Source organism: Acomys russatus, chromosome 15 (genome assembly GCF_903995435.1).
Source record: "Acomys russatus chromosome 15, mAcoRus1.1, whole genome shotgun sequence".
NCBI lineage: Eukaryota > Metazoa > Chordata > Mammalia > Rodentia > Muridae > Acomys > Acomys russatus.
In genome coordinates, this window is record NC_067151.1 from 47352621 (window position 1) to 47372088 (window position 19468).

Below are 19468 nucleotides of genomic sequence, written 5' to 3' on the forward strand. Positions count from 1 at the left end.
AAGAGAGAGGATTTAGTATGAGAAAAATATCTTATAGGCTGGCGCATGTCTTTGATCCCAGCACTTAGGAGGCAGAGGCAGGTGGGTCTTTGTGAGTTCAAGGCCAGCCTGGTCTACAAAGTGAGTCCAGGACAGCCAAGGCTACACAGAGAAACCCTGTCTCAGAAGAAAAAAAACAAAAAAAATAAAAAAACATTATGAAGATGCATGAACTTCGCAAATAATACAATATTACATTTAAATAAAAATAAATAAATAAATATTCTGCAACCCTATACACCACCTTTTTAGTTATACTCACCATATGAGCCACAGAAAACCCATATTCTTTCTAACAAAGCACGAATTGCATCTACTCCTATATTACTTTTGTCAACAAATTAGGAGATTTTAAAAGGTACTGATTTTTAGTTATTTGGACACTATGCATATACATGTTTTAAGTATTTGTAGTGATCTGTGCACAGTAGCTGAATCTTGTACATTTATAAATGTCTAAAATATGAGTACAATTTTTATATTTAGTTTCAAATTTTTATTTATGTGTATATGTGCATACTCATATAAGTGCTCGTGGAGACAAGAAAGTGGCATTGAATCCTCTGGATCACAGGGTATATCAGTAGTTTTGAGCTATCCCAGGTGGGTAGAAAATAAACTGTGGTTCCCCCAAAGAGCAGCTGGCACTCTACCATGAATCTATCTCTCCTTGCATGGAACCTCGGCCACTTTTTATTCATTTAAATGAAATACTGATTCAGTGTTTTTTCATTGAAAAAAATTACAATTGGAGCACAGCTCTCAGAACCAAGCCACTGTTGTCTTCCACCAACTCTATTTGTGTGTGCTGACCCCTTTCAGACAGTAGCGGCCATCAGATGAAAAATAAGCAGAAGATATTTCTCTTTCATTTTCTCCTTCCTAAAAATAATCACTGCAAGCTATTTTTAATGAGTACAGGAAATTAAAATATTTAGTTTAGAAAATTCATAGGAAACCACAAGAAAAAAAATTAAATTAAGTTAAAGTTATGAGTACAGAAATAATACATTTACTCTTTTCTTCAAAACAGTGTTGAGCTGTTGAATATAGGACAAGAGGTTGGACATTTTGTACTGTGTGACTGACTATTAGAAATTTAGAATAAATCCATTTACTACAAACTGAGTTTGACATAAACAATAAACAACAATAATGATACAATACAAAAAAAAGTATAGCCATCTAATTGTACCTGGGAAATAAGGTGGGTAATTTAGTGTATCATTTCTGCATATATTTGTAACTGTTCCATTTACAAAACTTGAAGGCTCATTCATATCCTTAAAGAGAAAACAACAAGTTATAAAGAGTAATTTTGAAATCTTGATAGGTGACACAATTTTTTAATTCCAGATCTCAGGAGACTAAGACAGGACTGTTATGATCTTGAGACTGTCTGGGTTATCTGGGAAGTAGGGAGTTCTATGGTAATTTATTGGAGTGTTAGCATGCAAACAAATTAAATGGTGTTTAATAGCATTTTGTTTACTCCACATTCCAAACTTATAAAACATTTCATTTTAAAATATCATTTAGCTTAGAATATTTAAAGGAATTTGTGTAATCTATGCTTCATTTTAGAAACATTTATTGTTGTATTTCCCACTGTAGATTGTGCAAATAAAAGTGAATTGAGTATTATACTTCCATGAGGTAAATTATAATAGTTTATGTCTAATTACTTCTAACCCCTAAATCCTTCTTCAAACTGACATATACTGCTTTCCATTTAAAATGTAAGATGTAGTTTAAAAATAAACAACTTCTAGGGGCATCTCTATACTAGAGCTCAGCCAAAGGTCCAAGAAGCAACAAAAGCATCTCTACAGAGCACATGGCTTAGAGTCTCTGTGGTCATGAAATATGAATCGATACCTGAATAGGTATCATTAAAGGACGTCCTTTACCTGAGAAGAGGTTATCGTCTCTGATCTTTGCATAATTATCAAGTACATATTTATGAAAAATTTTATATGTTAAATATTTGAATATCAAACAAGTGTAGATTCTGATTTATATATTAAGCATCATGTAATTTTATGTCCCATAGGTATCCCATGGTAGTATCTACATTATATTTTCCTTAGTCAAAAAACGAAGTAAGAATACAAATATTCATGGGCAAGGCATCACAGCAAAGAATACCCGTTTAAGAACCTGGGCAGCATCATGTACATTTCTCTGCATTAAATATTTACCTGTAGGAAAGGGGGTTAATTTTATTCTATCTTAAAACTATACAGCTAAAATTTGTAACAACATTGTAAAGTTTCTTCTAAGATAAGGAAGGTGTTTGAAAGGCATTACATTTGTTAATATTTGAGTGTAAAATTTTTGTTGTTGTTTTATTGTTTTGTTTTGTTTTTTGTTTTTTCAAGACAGAGTTTCTCTGTGTAGCCTTGGCTATCCTGGATTAGTTTTATAGACCAGCCTGGCCTAAAAGTCACAACAATCTGCCTGTCTTTACCTCCCTGATAGTTGGGAGGTCATGTGTTATCACTGTCAGCTGAGTGTGACACTTTTGTATTAGATAAAATAAAGTAAGTGGTTAATGTATTTTTTTTTTTCATAGCTAGAAGCAGAAGCTATTTTGGCTACTTCGTTAAGTTGAGAAATCCAGGAAGTAGCAGGAATACATGTATATTGAATTTTTAAAGATGTGTGTTTTATATAACAGTGCTCTGTGACAAGAGTAAGCTAACATACATAATAGCTCACTTACAATCCACAAGCCATCAAACTTCATTTTTTCTTTGTAGAAGTCATCGATTTCTCTTGCCCACCACTCTGCTGTGGAATTCCTGAAGAAGTCTGGGAATGCCACATGGGCTCTGGAGGCCTAAGCACAAGACGAGAGATCCCCGGTCATATTCCAAGGGAACATGCACACCAGTTACACAGGAGTAATAGTCAATGTATCTTTCCTTCAGCGTCCAGTGCCAAGAGAAAGAGAGAGCACCTACAAATCTTAAGTGGGTAATAAGAGGAGAGCCCAGGGATCACTGCGAAAGACAGGCAAAATTATCCTAAGAGGAGGTAGATGACTAAAACAACTTTTTTTTTCCTTTGCCAAAATAGAGCAGTTTCACATATGAATCATCATGGGGTTTGTGCAAGCTTAAGCCAAATGAAATCCAAATATGGGGAAGGAAAGTGTGTACAAAGTCCAAACTCCTGGCATCTGATATCTGTGGGGAAGGGGAAAGGGAGATTCAGGTAGAGCTCTGTCTTTGTGACATCTTGAGTCTTAATCTCTTTTTCTTTGAGATGAGCATGATTTAACATCACAGCATATAGGAGTATTATGCTGAATGATAAAGGAGAGTCAACAACAAATTAATGTAAAGTATCTTTACAATAAAATTTCATGATTGCTGTGATTCAGACTAGAACAAGCTGCTGAGGTACTATTTAACATATCAAAGGGGACCTGGCTTCTGGTTCCTCCCAGCATCCTTCAGTCCCTGCCTGTTACAGAGCATGGCTGGCATTGCACCTTCACCCTGAACACTTTCCCGCCTCCAGCCTCTCTCTGTCTCTCTGTCTATGTCTCTGTTTGTTTCTGTCTGTCTGTTTGTCTGTCTCTCTCTCTTTCTGCCTTCTCTCTCTTTCCCTCTCTCCCTCCTTCTCTCTACTCCCTCTCTCTTTCTCTCTCTTTATGCTCTCTCTCTCATTCTCTCTCTTTGTCCTCCATTTCTCCTCTCTCTACCTGCCCCCTCCCCCTCCGTATTCTTTTCTATCTTTCCCACCTGCACAGCACCTTGCAAGATTTCTGCTTTTGACACCAGTGAACCCTCCCTACAGCTTAACCCCAGTAAACTTACCTTTATATACTCTTACCTCAGCTTGAATTGGCTTATTGTGTAGTGGAGAAAACATAACAAATTAAGTAGGCATTCCATCTTTTTGCCTTAGGTTTGAAACCTAGCATTAAGCATTATCATCATATGATAAAAATCCTACATATGATTGTCTTATTAAAGCAATGTAAAACATACAATTGCTTCAGCTAGTTACTCATAAATATTAATATTTAGGGAATGTGGTAAAGGCAATTTTAAAAATACAATAGAAAATATTTAAGAGTAAGCTTCCTCCTTTTAAAATAAATATTCCGATTCAATCATATGCTAGTATAACATTTAATTCAAAATTCTGGATTTCTTTTAGTTATAAAGTTCAGCAATATAAAACTTACATTAACAGCTTCATCTTCTGTTATAGTCTCATCGATTTCAATGTTAGGTAAATCTGGCCAAACCTATGAGATAGTATTAATAATAGATCAAGATGATTAAAATGTTACTGCTATATAAACTACGTTTAGTCAACCCATAGTTTGTGCAAGAAAGCGATTTCCATATCTGCTTAAGCCATAACCTCCCCAATTCCTACTCAGCTAGCCTCTGACTCTAGGCAGAACTTTCTTCTGGCCCCTCAGAGCTGTCCTGCTGGTTTCTCCTACACCAGGGGCAGTCTGACCTGCATGTAAGGATCAATGAGTTTTCATGCTTTTAATCCCCTCATGCTGTGTAACCTGTACAAATACTATAAGGAAAAATTCAGAGGTTTCCCTAATTCACTTGATCTCTGTACCAGTGTTTGTACTGTTCAGTGAATGACATTACTTGTTCATTTTAGTCATATAGGCTTAGTTCTCAAAACAAAACAAAACAAAAAACCTAACAACAAAATCTAAATCTACTCTTTTTATCAATAAGATATTTTTAATACAAGTAAAAATGTGTGTTTGTAACAGCACAGTACCAGGAGTGGCCACACTACTATTAGAATTTTTACTAGAAAACATAGAACATATTTTAAAATTTAGTAAAACACAATTTAATGATAAAATATTTAATTTGAGTATTTGTATGATTTCCTTATTCAGATGAGATCAGATAATACATATACTATTTTAATTATTAAGTCTATGTTTTAAATCTCATTCTGAATATTCTTATTAAATAATTAATGTAGTAACAATTAAGGCCTTGAGATAAAAAGTAGATTCAATAATCTACCTTTAGTTCTATCCTCCCTCTATAGTTCTACATCCCCCATTTTTTCTTTTCAGCTCCTATCTCCTACCCTACAAGAGAAAGATAAAGGAAAAAAAGTCATCCCTGAGTCCAAACTAAGCATGAAAACTCTCTGTAAAAGACCAATAATACTTATAACCAACTCTCAATGAAAATAAGCATCTGTAGACATAGAGAGTAAACAGAAACCTATCCAACCTCCCTTAGAGGAAATGGGACACTGTTATCTTAAGGTTTCTTCAGGTAGATTTAGGGCAAATAATACTTTTAAAGCCCCACCCCCTAAATTGGGGAAAATGGTTATTAAGATTATTTTTTAATTCAGTAATATTGAATTTTTATGTTGATGCAAATCATGCTAATGTAAAAAACTAGTCTAATTTTATCACAATAATATATATTCTAGGTCTACTACATAGATATTATTCCATAGGAATATGAGGTAAAAATAGTTATAAGGGCTTCAAAAGCCTCAGAGACTTACAAAATATGGTATTTGAGGATATTTTTATTATTCTAAAGATTCTTTGACAACAAGACAAGTTAATTTCTGGTAACACCCATCCTGCTTCAAAGAATATCATGAGCATCAAAGAACCTCCTTATGCAGTTGGCTTCCAACGTGGCAAACAAGCCACTGGGCAAAATGTCCTCGCTTCTGCCACAGACAGAATTCTTCCTGAAAATAGGCAAGTTTAGATGCAGGCAGAGTCAACAGCTGGCTCTGCCAAGACAGGGTGAGCAAGTCCTCAATAGTTCCTGTCTTGCAAATATGTCTGTCAGAAAAATTGGGCTAGAAGGTTGAAGATGATACTGAAATGGTATAGAGAGTGTTGAGTGATTGTGCAGGCAGTAAACTGTCTCAATCATTTTTTCATTTTGGAAGCTGCTAACTTGCACTTCAGGTTCACTCAGATATTTAAGTTTTATTCCTACTCAAATCTCTGATGGGGCTGAAGACCAGATTGATAGTTTATCAATTAAGCATAGTAAGGTTAGGAATTAAGATGTTTTTAGATCAAGATAGATGTTTTAATTAATAGAGATGAGATATGATAAATATTGATTTTTATTCAGAAATTTAGACCCAACAAGATAGGAAAAGATGTTTACTTGAAGTTTGCCAAATACAAATAGCCAAATCACTATGAATGTAACATTTATATAATTCCTGGTTCTCTGGTGGTTCTTTCTGCTGTATGTAGTTTATTTTATTCATGGGTAATAATATAAATGAATATGTCAAAGAAGAAAGATAATTAAAAAATAATTAATGGAATACAACATGTAGCATTTTTAAAATTATTCAACCTAAGAATAGTGAGTACCTTTGCCCAACAAATATCATTTGTGTTAGGCCATTTGACAAAGACGTCTTTCTCTATGCCTCGTTCAAAGGGAGTGTAAGTCTGCGTTTCATTTCCTGAGATTGCTGGATCCTAAAATTTAAATAACAATACACGATTAAAACAAAATGCATACTGATCATATCCACGATGTATTGGTTGGCCATTCAGAGACACTGCAACTTTGTGCTTCTGCATTCTTCCTACCTGCTGCCCGCATTTGGAAGTAATGACCAAACACCAGTTTCACAGCTATATTCTAATAACTTCTCAAAAGAAAGATTTTTTTCTCCAATGTTGCCAAATACAAATAGCCAAAACACTATGAATATAGCATTTATGTAATTCCTGATTGTGTCATGGCTCTTCTTACTGTAAATAGTTTATTGTATATATGTGTAATAATATAAATGTATAAATAAAAAGAGAAATAAATAATTCTGCTTCAAAAAAAAATCTCAAAAGAATGTTCTAGGAACTCAAACAAGCTTATTAAATGCTTTTTGGTTTCTTTCTCACTTGATGAATTTCCCAATTGTCCAGTTGCTCCCTAAAATATATTAAAAAACTATGCCTTCATTATTTTTAATCAACCCAGCAGTGATGAGATTTTAAATGAGAAAAATTAGAGGAAATCAAAAGAATATATAAAAAGTATGTGGGGACAAAACCATCTAACATCATTTCTCCAAGTTTAAGCAAATGATAACTAGAGCACGGTTTTCCTTAGTACATGTCATTTGACTTGGGTTTTTAAACATATGCCTTACTTTAAGTTAGTGGTTAGTAGCCTAAGTAAATAAAATAAAATGTACATGAGAAAAAAAGTTAATATGTAGAAGGAAACTAGATATTCTTTTTTTATTATTTTAATATTTGTATTTGTTTTTCTGTGTGCAAGTGTGCACACATGCGTGTGTGTGTGTGTCTGTCTGTCTGTCTGTCTGTGTGTGCCATTGTGCCATGTGTGCTGCAGAAAGAGAGTATTGGATTCCCATGGAGCTGGAGTTATATGTCAGTATGGGTGCTGAGATTAAAACTCTCCGCTTCTTAAAAAAGAAAGTTTCTTAAATATTGAGCCATCACCAGGCCCTAAGTCCTATGGTACATTGTTTTCTTTATGAATAACCTTCCATACCCTCATTTTAGAAGAGTAAATACAAACATATAATATAATTCAGTTAAAAAGAGATACTGACCAGTATAATAATATATTTCATTCCATCCCCTCTTATTTGCTCAACAAACTCAGGAAGATTCTGGAATCGTTCACCAATCGTGAAGTCTAGTTGTCTTTCCATATAATTAATGTCTGTATACTGAACATCCTAAAAGAAAGATAATGACAATTTGGTAAGACTCTTTGGACACTGTTCCTTGCTTCAGACATATAGCAAGACCTCTGTTAAAGAAAAAATAAAAGGGAATAAAGAATGGGAAATGTACTTTTGTATGCATGATTGATTTGGTGAATGGTTCAACAATAATTTTATTTGAGAAGTAAACATTTTAAACCAGCAATACTTCAATACTGGTTTCCATGGCAAAGAAACACAAAATGATTCTGATTTTGAGACAGGGTTCCTCAGTGTAGCCTCAGCTGTCCTGGACATGCTTTGTTAAAGCAGGCTCACCTGGAACTCACAGAGATTCAACTGCCTCTGCCTCCCTGAGTGCTGTGATTATAGGCGCACACCACTGTGCCCAGCTTATGAAACAATTTTAATGCTATGATATTACAGTAATAATATCAGTTGAAAACTGAAATTTCAGTGCATACATAAAGAAAAACTTTTGTACTCATGTGAACTATAATCATATCAGGATAAATTAAGATATTTTTAATAGTAACAAAATAAATAATATTTGAAATTCCATCAGTTATTATAAAATTTTTTCTTCTCAAATACTTTAAATTGATTTTTAAAATTTTAAGGGATGCATTGCTTACATTTAAATATTTGGAAATATATTTAAGCCTTCAAACTTTAACTTTATCATGGAGTTTTTTTTTTCTTTAAATCAACACTATTCTCAATTTCTCCAGTTTATGGGGAAAGAGAAGCAGCAGTAATATTAGAATAATACTGAAAAAGTCAGTTTCAAATATCAGTTTACATGCTTCTGTATTATCAATATCTGTAATTGTTTTTCTTTCAATAATATGTTCAGCACTATTAGATCCTTATATAGAACCAATGTTATATGGTAAGATAATTGATGTAATATGAGCTTTTACATAGCTACCCTATATACTGCTGTGTTCATGTGTTACTAGAATTATTTAATATTAGCACTATAAACTGATTTCCTAGGCATTATGAAAGCAACATATTCTGTGAAACTTGCCATTTAGCCTTATTTATTTCACCTTTTTAATCTTAGACCTCAAATCACATAGATGCATGCTAAACTCCTTCTAATTTGTTATCTTAAGTGATGCCATAGAGTACTCAAACATAAAGAGAATACATACAATACATATGACTAAGAAATCAACAACTAATGAAAGAAAAGTGGTGTAGAGAGGTTTGTTTATAACAGTTAAGAATCTTTCTAAAGTAGGAGAGTAGGTTAGGGAAATATCATGGATCCTTACTTATATATCTGGCAAAAATATATAAGACTTTGTACATCTACTTCATAGAATGCTAAATCTTTAATGTAATCCTAAGGATTATAGTGTTAAAATATGCATTCTTTATTTATAAGAGCCGTATGTTATTTATATACATACATAGGGGATTTGAGCTGCCACCATGTCTTCATATAGTTGTTTAATCTCTGAAGTGTTTCTGTATCCATAACGACATAAATGGAATCCTAGAGCCCAGTAAGGTGGCATGACTGGATAGCCAATTACCTTTGAAAATATGATATGTTAGATAAAAGAAGTATTTTACGTTTTGAATAAAGAATTATAGTTTTTAATGAATATGCAGTCATACTTCGTGGTATTGCATTGTTACAACTTCTGGGGTTGGTCCCAAAAACATGTAAAAATCCAAGATTCCTCCAATTATGCGGTATGTTAAAGCAGGAGTTGGCTGGAATGTAACATCTGAAATGCAAAATAAGACTTACTTAATTTTTATCTGTGTGAGATATTTGCTATTATACCACATTTACCCATTTTATGAGAAAGTTAAGAAATAATAGCTTTACCCATTCCATTGCTGTTGAGTAACAGAACTCCATGAGCATTGCCCTCATCCTCCAAAGCCATATAATAGGGATGGAATCCATAGGAATTAAGCTTATACTGAAATATTAAAAAAACATACTATAAATCTAAGATCAATAGCATATTAGCTAAATCAATTTATCCTTGGAATTAACATATTCCAGACTAGAAAACTCAAGTGCACTTTAGTAAAATAATTATACATAATTTAAAATATTACTTATTTTAACAGACATTTCCACAGAGCACACAAATGAAAATATGCACCATGCATAAGCAATGTGTCAGTAACTGACAAGCAACCTGGATGTTAGAGCAGTTATGTTTCTTGCAGGAATTTAGGTGCCTCACTTTATTTGTAAGTGATCACTTTTCCTCAAATAAAATGACCTGGAATAATCACAGTGATACAAATAATCAAACTGCTGAGAAAAATGTGTATAAAAATACAAACTTCCATATTTGGAATGCAGCTTGGATTTCCTAACTAGAATTTCAGTACTATGTTAGCATGTGAAAACAAGATCAAATTAGTCTAATAATAGTTGTGTTGATATTGAAGGGTTCTTTGGAAAAAATTTTGATACCGCCTTGCTTTAAATAGATGTTGATACAGTTCCAGTATGATAAAGATGTCAGTTGATTGTGCACATCTCACAAAAATTAATGCAATATTAATATATTATTGCTGAATATATCTTTCAAGTATCAATTACAAATAAAAATGATGGTGAATTAGTTTTCAAAACATATATCTTTGATATATTTGCCATGATGGCAATTAATATTATTTATTTTCTGTGTATTGGGTATCCATGAAATCTGTTCTGTTATCAAAGCATATAAGGATATAAGTAGTAATCTGACCACATAAAATGTACAGTTTTAGCTGTAGGATATAGAGAGTTAGCATCAAATATATAGTCAGTTTTTTCTAGGAGTAATCTAAGAATGTTTTGTTATATATTGTTGGAAAGGTTAAGAAATTAGTTATCATAAGTTCTAGAAGGTTCTATCAAAGTGTTTGGATGCAGAAAACACATCAATGGTTTTATCCAATGCTGTCACTTAAATAATAGGCTCACACGTTGGGCAAATTTGACAAAATAGTTTACGGAAGTGAACAGCTACTGTATTGATTGAACTTGAGATCTGCCCTTGGGAGAGTTTCAGACCTAATATTGTAAACCTGGCCAAAAACCATGGCTAGGAATGTCATGCACTCCAGCAGAGCACCTATTGATGCTGCTTTCCTAAAGGGTCATGTTGTCAAATTGCTTTTCAAATTTAAATTTATCTCCATAGATATGAGCTGCTATGAACTTCAATTATAGAAACTTATCATAGTGGGTGATGTGCTTAATGCACAGATGTACCTTTGTTCAAAGTGATGATAAGAAGCAACTATGACTACGTAGTCAACGGTAGGTCATTTATATCTTTAATCAATTTTTCATAGCTAAAATCGAATTTCAAAAGAGATAAGAAGGATGTAAGAGTCAGTGACAGAGAGTAGTTCTGTCAAATGCCATCCTCTCGACATATCATGGTTGCTGCAGACACAAACTTACAGCAACTGTATTTTTGTTTGAAGGATCTGTATATGGATTGGGGAGGACAGCCACGGTGCCCTACCCTTGTGTGAGGAGTAAGGAACAGTTAATGCTACTAGGAAGAGAGAATCACTTCACAAATGATCACTGGTAGGTTTCCCAGGCTCTGTTAGATGACCCTATGTCCATTTGTATATGGGAAGCACTAATCAAATCAATGAGTTTTTTTTTTTAAGTAAATTAACAATAAACACATTTCCAAACTTAAAAATAAAATCAAAGAACTAAAATTTAAAAATTGTTCAATAAGCTTTTTAAAAATATCCTACAAATTGTATATTTTCTACCTTTTTAATGATTTTTGATATGTTTTTCTTTTCTTTCAGAAAACCAGTTGATCAGCTCTGCAAATCTCTAGCCCTCTTTACATTAAGTGTTTCAGTCTTGGGCTATCAGCCTGCAGAGAACTGAACTAGCTCCTCCTCACTATCTTAGCTGCCTCATTTGGTAACCACTAATTGGTACCTACTCCAGGAGGTTGATCTCTTGTGAACATCCCCCAAGTATGCCAATTCAAGTCTCGCTTAAAGGCTGTATGTTCCACTTCCCCAAAACCATATAAATATTGTGATGGCAGACGTGTTGATATCTGAATGAATTGATCATTGAAGGCAAATCCAGGCAGACGGGAATCCCAGCTGAAAACAAAAAGAAACCAGTCTATCTCAGTAAATATGTGTATAATAATAAAAAAAACAAAAGCAACGACTATACTTGTTTTTGTTGTAGTGAAATCAAATAAATACATTTTCCGTATGCAAACACGAAGTAACATTGTAAATAATAATGGTAATTCTTTTCGTAATCTGAAAAGGGATAATTTTTCTTGTATCCCTGATTACATCCAGGTATCTAATGAATAAAGGAAATTGCTATGTTTTTCTTTTCACCAAGTTAATTTCTCAATATATAAAATTTGTTTGAGGTGCCATTATTTGAAATATAAGAGAAGAATATAATCACATGTATTCATCTTTACTTCAATATTATTTTACAATAAAACTGGACAAATTTATACTTATTTCTTGATTTATATCCTACATATAAGATATTTTATTTATCCTTTATGATAATAATTTTTATTTATTTTTAACTTTTATAATTTTAAATATAAGTCCTACCTGGAGCTATAATCAGAATAGATATTTCAATTGTAATTTTTTCAGTTACTACACTCAGATGTTTTCTAATTCAATTTTGCATTTATAATGATGATATGTAAGAAAATATATTTAAAAGGAATGCATTGTTACTTTAATTATTTGTGGGAAAATTGAAAAGAGGAAAACAGAGTGAGGTCAACAAGAAGAGATATTGTATTGTAAGAACCTAAAATATTCTCAAAGCTTCTATAATACTTTTGAAACTACTGCATAAAAAGGAGTACCTTAACAGACCCCAAGCGTTTGTTTCACAAATGATTTTGGTTTTCAACACCTTACACTATTTTTTATAATAAAATTTTATTACACCAGGGTAGTAGGGATTTCTTTTTCTTTTTCTTTCTCTCTTTTTTTTTTTTTTTTTTTTTTTTTGGAGTTAGACATTTTGCTATTGATATATTTATTTAAAATATGTTGAATAATAAATGAATAATATCACCATTAAACAGAAATACCAAATACATTTCATATGTGGCAAAAAATCTTAAATAAATATAGAAGTCTAGAAATGTGCACAAGAACACAGTGTCATGTATGCAGTAAGTTAAAATATTTTAGAATCAAATTCAATAGAACTATTAATTCTGCATGTCTAACATCAGCTATTTAGCAAAACGCAGTATAATTTTGGCCAAACTAGGATTTAAAAATGAAAATTGCAACAAAACACAGAAACACATAATGGAATAGCTTATAAGGTACAGGAATCTCTCCTAGACTTGCTGTTTATTTCTAGAATATACAAATACAAAACAACTTGGAGACGATGACACTAGAGAGGAAAAAGTTTTGACCTCTAAATACAAAAAGATTTGATATTTCTCATTGTGTCTTAAAAGCAAATTGACTAGTCACTTAATCAAAAGAATAAACAGTCCTGATATGAACAATAAACAGGTTGTGCTTCATAGAGAAGGTATGAACAGACATAGGTGAGAGAGAGAGAGAACACAAGAATTGTCACTTACAAATTAAAAGGGTGTTTTATCGTATAGGAGATATACTGTAGCTGAAATAGTGACCAGAAAATTTAAGATGGCAAAAGAAAAAAAAAAACCTACTGATAACTGACAGCATCCTGACATCATTTAAAAGAAGGCATGGTGAGTTTAAATAAAAACATTTTAATGTGTTGCAATTGGTAAAATCAAGACAGTGCTCTTTTAAGTAAATTCATTCACCATAATATTAATACAGTTTTTTTCTCAATTTATTTACATCACTATGTATCAGGTTCACATTTACATAACACATTTCTAATTTTTATTTAACAAACACTCACCATTTATTTTAAGATGATTCTGCTATGATTCTTTATATCATTATAATACTGAATCTAATATTAATCAACAACAAATGTAATCATACCTATAAAGTAAAGTTTTAAATGAGTTCTTTATATGATCCTAGGATTATGTCATTTAAAATGTTAAAGTTGGAAAAAACTCAACTCCAACTCTTACCATATTGCTCTTTTATGCTAATATATTTTCATTCATATAGAATAATTTAATTACTTACATAAGCCTTCCACTGCTTCTCCTTCGAACCTGAATACCAAAAGGATTTTCTTTGATTTCTACATCATAGAGCCTCTCTTCATAAGAGCTTTGAGGGGTGTCTGGAATGTTTAGTGGAACAGGAACTTCATATCTCTTATGATTGGCATCGTAAATCTATTGCAGAGAGATGGTGACAAAACATGAGCATTTGTTCCTACTACAGATAGAGCACATGTAAATAATCTTCTCAAAAGGAGCACTTAACATTTTCTCCTTTAAAAAATTATATTAAACTTACCTTAAACTGTAACATGTCATTTTTATGATATTTTACTTCCACACGGAGAGTGGAGATGGGATTAGATGGAAGCGTGATCCTGGCATTTGCAGGATTCAACTTGAGTTCAGCTGTTATACCCGTAGACAAATATTGCGTTGAAATTAATGAGTAGGGATTGTGTTCTGTAGGAAAGTAGCATTCAGGTGCATTGTATAGCCCTTGAACCTAAAAGCAGTACATGCTCAACATTAGAAAGTTTAAACATTGTAACTTTGAATTTAAATCAAACAAAAAGAGCTTGCCAAAGCTTAGTAATAAATTGAATGACTCATAAAATATCTATTATTCATCTGAGCTTTATATTACACCATTAATCACATATTTACATATTGAACCTAATCTTAGACCAATAGAGATAACAGATCAAGTATTGCAAATTAATATAAATTAATTATATTGCTTTCAAAAAATGTTCCAATAAATTGTTGCCTGTATTTCATTTTATGCTTTAGAATGCTGCTACTTTCTCTTTCTGAAAATGACTGTAAAATAAAAAGTAGTAGTTTCTTTTCTTTCATTTCTAATAATACAAGTACAGTCTATTTTATGATTTCATGTTTAAAGCTGAAGGTTGTTTTCCTATTAGGTATTGAACCATGAACTCTGAACAAAGATATTTTTCTCTTCTCTTTGACACAATAAAGATAATACACAAAGAGAAGTTGATAGCTATGGAATTGAACATTAAGATAGCTTACCACACCCTTTCTCATAAATCTTCCATAGTTATTAATCAATTATAATTTTTAAGAAGCAATACAATCTCTATATTTCAGTCTGTTTTTATATATTCTATAAAGCCACCAAACTCCTTAAAAGAAGGAGATACAAATTAACTACACCAAGATTGGTCTTTTCCTCTCATCTTCCTAGTAGTGGGCAGCTTACAAATATAATCCCAATAGCTATAATAAACTTTGAAGACAAATCCCTAAGGTAAATGTGGAAGAATGTGAGCAGCAATCACATTAAATGCAGACAAATCAACCTCGAGTTTCTGTTTATAAGAAAAAAATAAATCCAGTTTTCTTAATCTACTCAGATCATAGGTGTTAAAAATCTCATTTTAAAGTAACCCTTCTCTAATGTGAACACTGGTGCTCTTAAAAATGCAGAGGAAGGACAGCAGGCTACCAAGAAGAGACTTGATATCTTATGAGCACATACAGGGGGAGGAGGTCCCCCTCAGTCACAGTCATAGGGGAGGGGAGTAAGGGGGAAAATAGGAGGGAGGGAGGAATGGGAGGATACAAGGTAGGGGATTACCATTTAGATGTAATACGAATAAATTAATAAAATATATTTTTAAAAATGAAGTTTGTAAATTGGTCCCACTTGGGCAATTCCAGTTTATGTCTCTATCAAAGCTATTTTTATTAGTTTCACTTTATCTCTTTACGTAATAGTTCCCATCAGAATTTACTTTTTAGAATAACTATATTCTAGTGTTAATAAATTAGGGAGTGTTGGAGAGATGGATAACGAGTTAAGAGTACTGGCTTCTCTTCTGGCATACATGAGTTTGATGCCCTGAACCAACATGGAAGCTCACGACCTTTTGAAATTCCAGGCCCATGGCTACTGACACTCCTTTCTGTCCTTCACATGCACTGTACACCACACCCATGGATCATACATACATATGTGTGTCTATGTGTGTATGTATGTATATATATATATGCATGATTATATGTATACATACATACACATATAGGCAAAATGTGCATCCATATAAAATTAATAAAAAGAAAAAGAATTCATAAAACACCTTTAAAACCTATGTAAGAATTCAGGAGAAAAATAAATAAAAAATTTGGACTTCCCGAGTTATTGCTAACTGCCCATATTTAAAATATGTGATTGAAAAGTGATTGCTTTCACACTATGCTGCCTCTATGGCAGTAAATCTGTATATTTTAGAAGTAAACTAGTGGCTGTGATTTTAAGAGTACTAGTTATGCATAGTTTAGATGTGAGGTTTCTAAATGATTTTAGATCGGTAAAGACATTTAAGGTTCATGAATATTGATGTCAGCTTAAGAACAAACATGATGACTGTTGACTACCTGAAGGACCTAGAAGAGTCGCTGATGTATCTCGATCTAGGTTTTCTGATAATATCAGTGAGTTCATTCTGTATTGTCTTATGGAGATACATTTAAGTTTTCCTTCTCTTCAGAATAAAAAATATGATTTACACACAGTCTGAGGACAGCTGAATTAACCCTTTGATGTTATCTTGTCACTCTCTTTTTGACTTTCACTCCTTCCTTATCAATCTTTCATCTTTCTCCATTACTAAATTGCCCCTTTTCAATTGACATTAATCGATGTGCCCTTACTACAATTATTGTTCTCAGTGTAAATTAACAGTGCTCGAAGAAATATTTTGTATTCTGCCTCAGCAGTATAAGTGCCTGTGACTTGGCAATATAGTGCCATGTTGCTTACTTGCTCTTCCTAAAATAACAACAGAACCAATGGACACTAATCTTGCAACAATTCCTGACTTCTGTGAAGCTCATCCTGTCACTAACCCTGCATGAAAATGTACATTCTTCACTTCTGACCAACGCATTTCTTATTTTTATCATGACATTATGGTTTTCCTTGGTTTTGAGTATGAAAAAGAGAGCAATCAAAATAAAATGCAGAATGGAATATCACATTTATGTACCCATATCATTTCCCGTTGCATGATATAGACTGTTTTATATCTAGTAAGACACATTTTAGCTGTGCATCCAGTGCTCCTCTGATTGAAGAAATTTCTCTCTCACCTTCACAGTTTCAACTACATGGCTTATCTTCTATTCAGATAAGTTATCTTTTCTAATATCAACTGACTGTACTCCCATTTTGATTGCCAACCAAGAAAACTTACCCTTGTAGCTTCATATTTACTTTCAAGGTTTTTTTTTTACATAAAAATGAAACATTTATCATATTCATTAAATTAAAATCTCCTTTTTCACTTTATTTTAATCTCAGTTAAATCATCTATGAACTCCATTTTGCATTTCACTTGCTAATAATAGCAATGACTTCCACCTTACCAAATCCGGAGATCAATTCTCACCTTTTTATCTCACAGATATATAACAATAACTTGAACAGTAGAAAATTTTATCTGCCTTAAGATGCATTTTTAACTTCCGTGAGAAGAGCCATCTTTTTAAAATTAATACTTGTGCAACTTTTTTATTTTCCTGACGGAATACTGTAAAAATCCATGGTTTAGTTTTAGGCTGGTCCTCTCTTTTCTGTTCATGTTCACTCCCTTGTTCAGTTCACCCCATCACATCTTTGGGCACTGCACATATACTGATATGTAATGAGAAAGTGTCATTTAAGAGATTTAGATGTATGTGTAATCAGCCAGATGCACTTGAACTTCTATTACGAATATTAACCTTGATTTATATAAAACAGAAGCTTCTCCTCCAAGCCTGCTGCTCAACCACAGAGCTCTCTCAATATCTACTAATACTCTGCTTGTTTTCCAGTGGTCCAAATGAATGCCTTGAAATCTATATCTATTTTTCTCCTTTCTCCTTTTTAAACCAAATTATTTCATTTATTTTTCAGTTTTTTTTACATATACATTTATATTATTACACACATATATAATAAATTACCTAAAGCAATAACCATGAAGCAGTCTGGAATTATATAAATATTACATACACAGTGTTTTGGCTCTTTGTATTTGGGAACCTTGAAGTAAATAACTTTCCTATCTTGGTGTGTCTAAAATTTTAAATGTAAATCAATCTCCATCACATCTTGTCATGATCAACTTACTGCATCTGTCTAGACCTAAAAACATCTTAACCTTAAACAACTAAATTTAACTGTAAACCTAAACTATGTGGTCTTCAACCACATCAGAGACTTGAGAAGGAATAAAATTAATTATCTGAGCAGACAGGAAATACAGGTTACCAGCTTCCAAAATAAGAACGCCAAAGAGACAGTTAATTTTTCAACACTCAGTGAAAAACCAAAATTCTTGCCTTTTTGTTATAATGTGTGTAAGATTAATCACTGGTTAATATAATATTGAAACACTGAATTAAATCACTGGCTCTCCCATTGCTTCTTCAACACAGCAACAATTGATGACAGCATTAAAATAGAAATCCACTCTGGGCGTTTGTATATCTTAATGGCAACATCTGTCACGCTGACTTGTTATTCTAAAAAAAGACTATCTGATTAATTTAAATGACCTGTTTTCATGTTTTTATTAAACAGTTTCTTGATGTTATTTCACCACTAATCCTGAAACAGACTTGGTAGCCTTTTTTTCTATTTGTAAGTCATGGCTAGTGCCTCTTTTCATGCTACCAGTTGATTTTCTCTAAAATATTTCTTGTTCTGGGAAAGTGTATTTCAATATACTTTCCTGTTTAGAAGTTATCTGTGCTTGAATAAATGATTCTATTTATCTTTTGCATTGTGACTTAATTAAAAAATAAGATTCAGGAGAAATGAGCAGCAGATAACAGATGATGGATCACTTCAACTTCAAAATTATTCCTGTCCTCAAATTTTCCTTTTACTTACAACATACCTATTTGTTCCTAGTGCTTACTGTTACAACAGTAAGCAATGTGCAGTTCTTTTTCATGAAAAAGGAAAGGGAGCATTTTTTGGAAACAAAAATTATGACTTATTGCACATAAAAACACCACCCTGGGAAGTTGATGGCTGATGTCTTGTACCTTTAGTCCTATAATACTATTTAATTACTATTATATAATTATATTGTTATATATACTAATATTAATTAATTAAATTATTGTTGTTGAACTACTATTTAATTACTATTATGTTATTATATTATAATGCTATTTAATTCTGTTATCTAATAATTGCTGCCTGCTCTCAAAACTCAGAGATGTAAGCAAAGGCTGAGAAATGAATGATAATTACAACTAGGGAAATGGTTTCACCTCCTCTTCCCTGGAGCAGTGACACAAACGCCTTCTGTACACAGTCATCATCATTATTTTTATTCCCAAAGTGTGGCAAAAATAACTAACATACACCTTAGTGGCACATATCCATATTTTTTATATGTTTTTTTTATTTAAATTTTTTTTATTAATTTATTCTTGTTACATCTCAATGTTTATCCCATCCCTTGTATCCTCCCATTCCTCCCCCCCTCCATTTTCCCATTATTCCCCTCCCCTATGACTGTTCCTGAGGGGGATTACGTCCCCCTGTA

The 19468-nt window shown here is 32.5% G+C and overlaps 1 protein-coding gene across 1 annotated transcript in view; it reads right to left on the bottom strand.

The window, feature by feature from the left end:
* The window catches only part of Si (sucrase-isomaltase), an 87547-nt gene that overhangs the window by 18827 nt on the left and 49252 nt on the right, over window positions 1-19468 (bottom strand). Inside the window, exons 25-35 of the mRNA XM_051156839.1 lie at window positions 14191-14397; window positions 13912-14066; window positions 11697-11865; window positions 9596-9692; window positions 9379-9491; window positions 9168-9293; window positions 7630-7758; window positions 6413-6523; window positions 4241-4303; window positions 2765-2881; window positions 1235-1322 (exon numbers count right to left, since the gene is read on the bottom strand). Coding sequence (XP_051012796.1) covers window positions 1235-1322; window positions 2765-2881; window positions 4241-4303; window positions 6413-6523; window positions 7630-7758; window positions 9168-9293; window positions 9379-9491; window positions 9596-9692; window positions 11697-11865; window positions 13912-14066; window positions 14191-14397 — 1375 coding nt within the window. The remainder of the gene's footprint in view (window positions 1-1234; window positions 1323-2764; window positions 2882-4240; window positions 4304-6412; window positions 6524-7629; window positions 7759-9167; window positions 9294-9378; window positions 9492-9595; window positions 9693-11696; window positions 11866-13911; window positions 14067-14190; window positions 14398-19468) is intronic.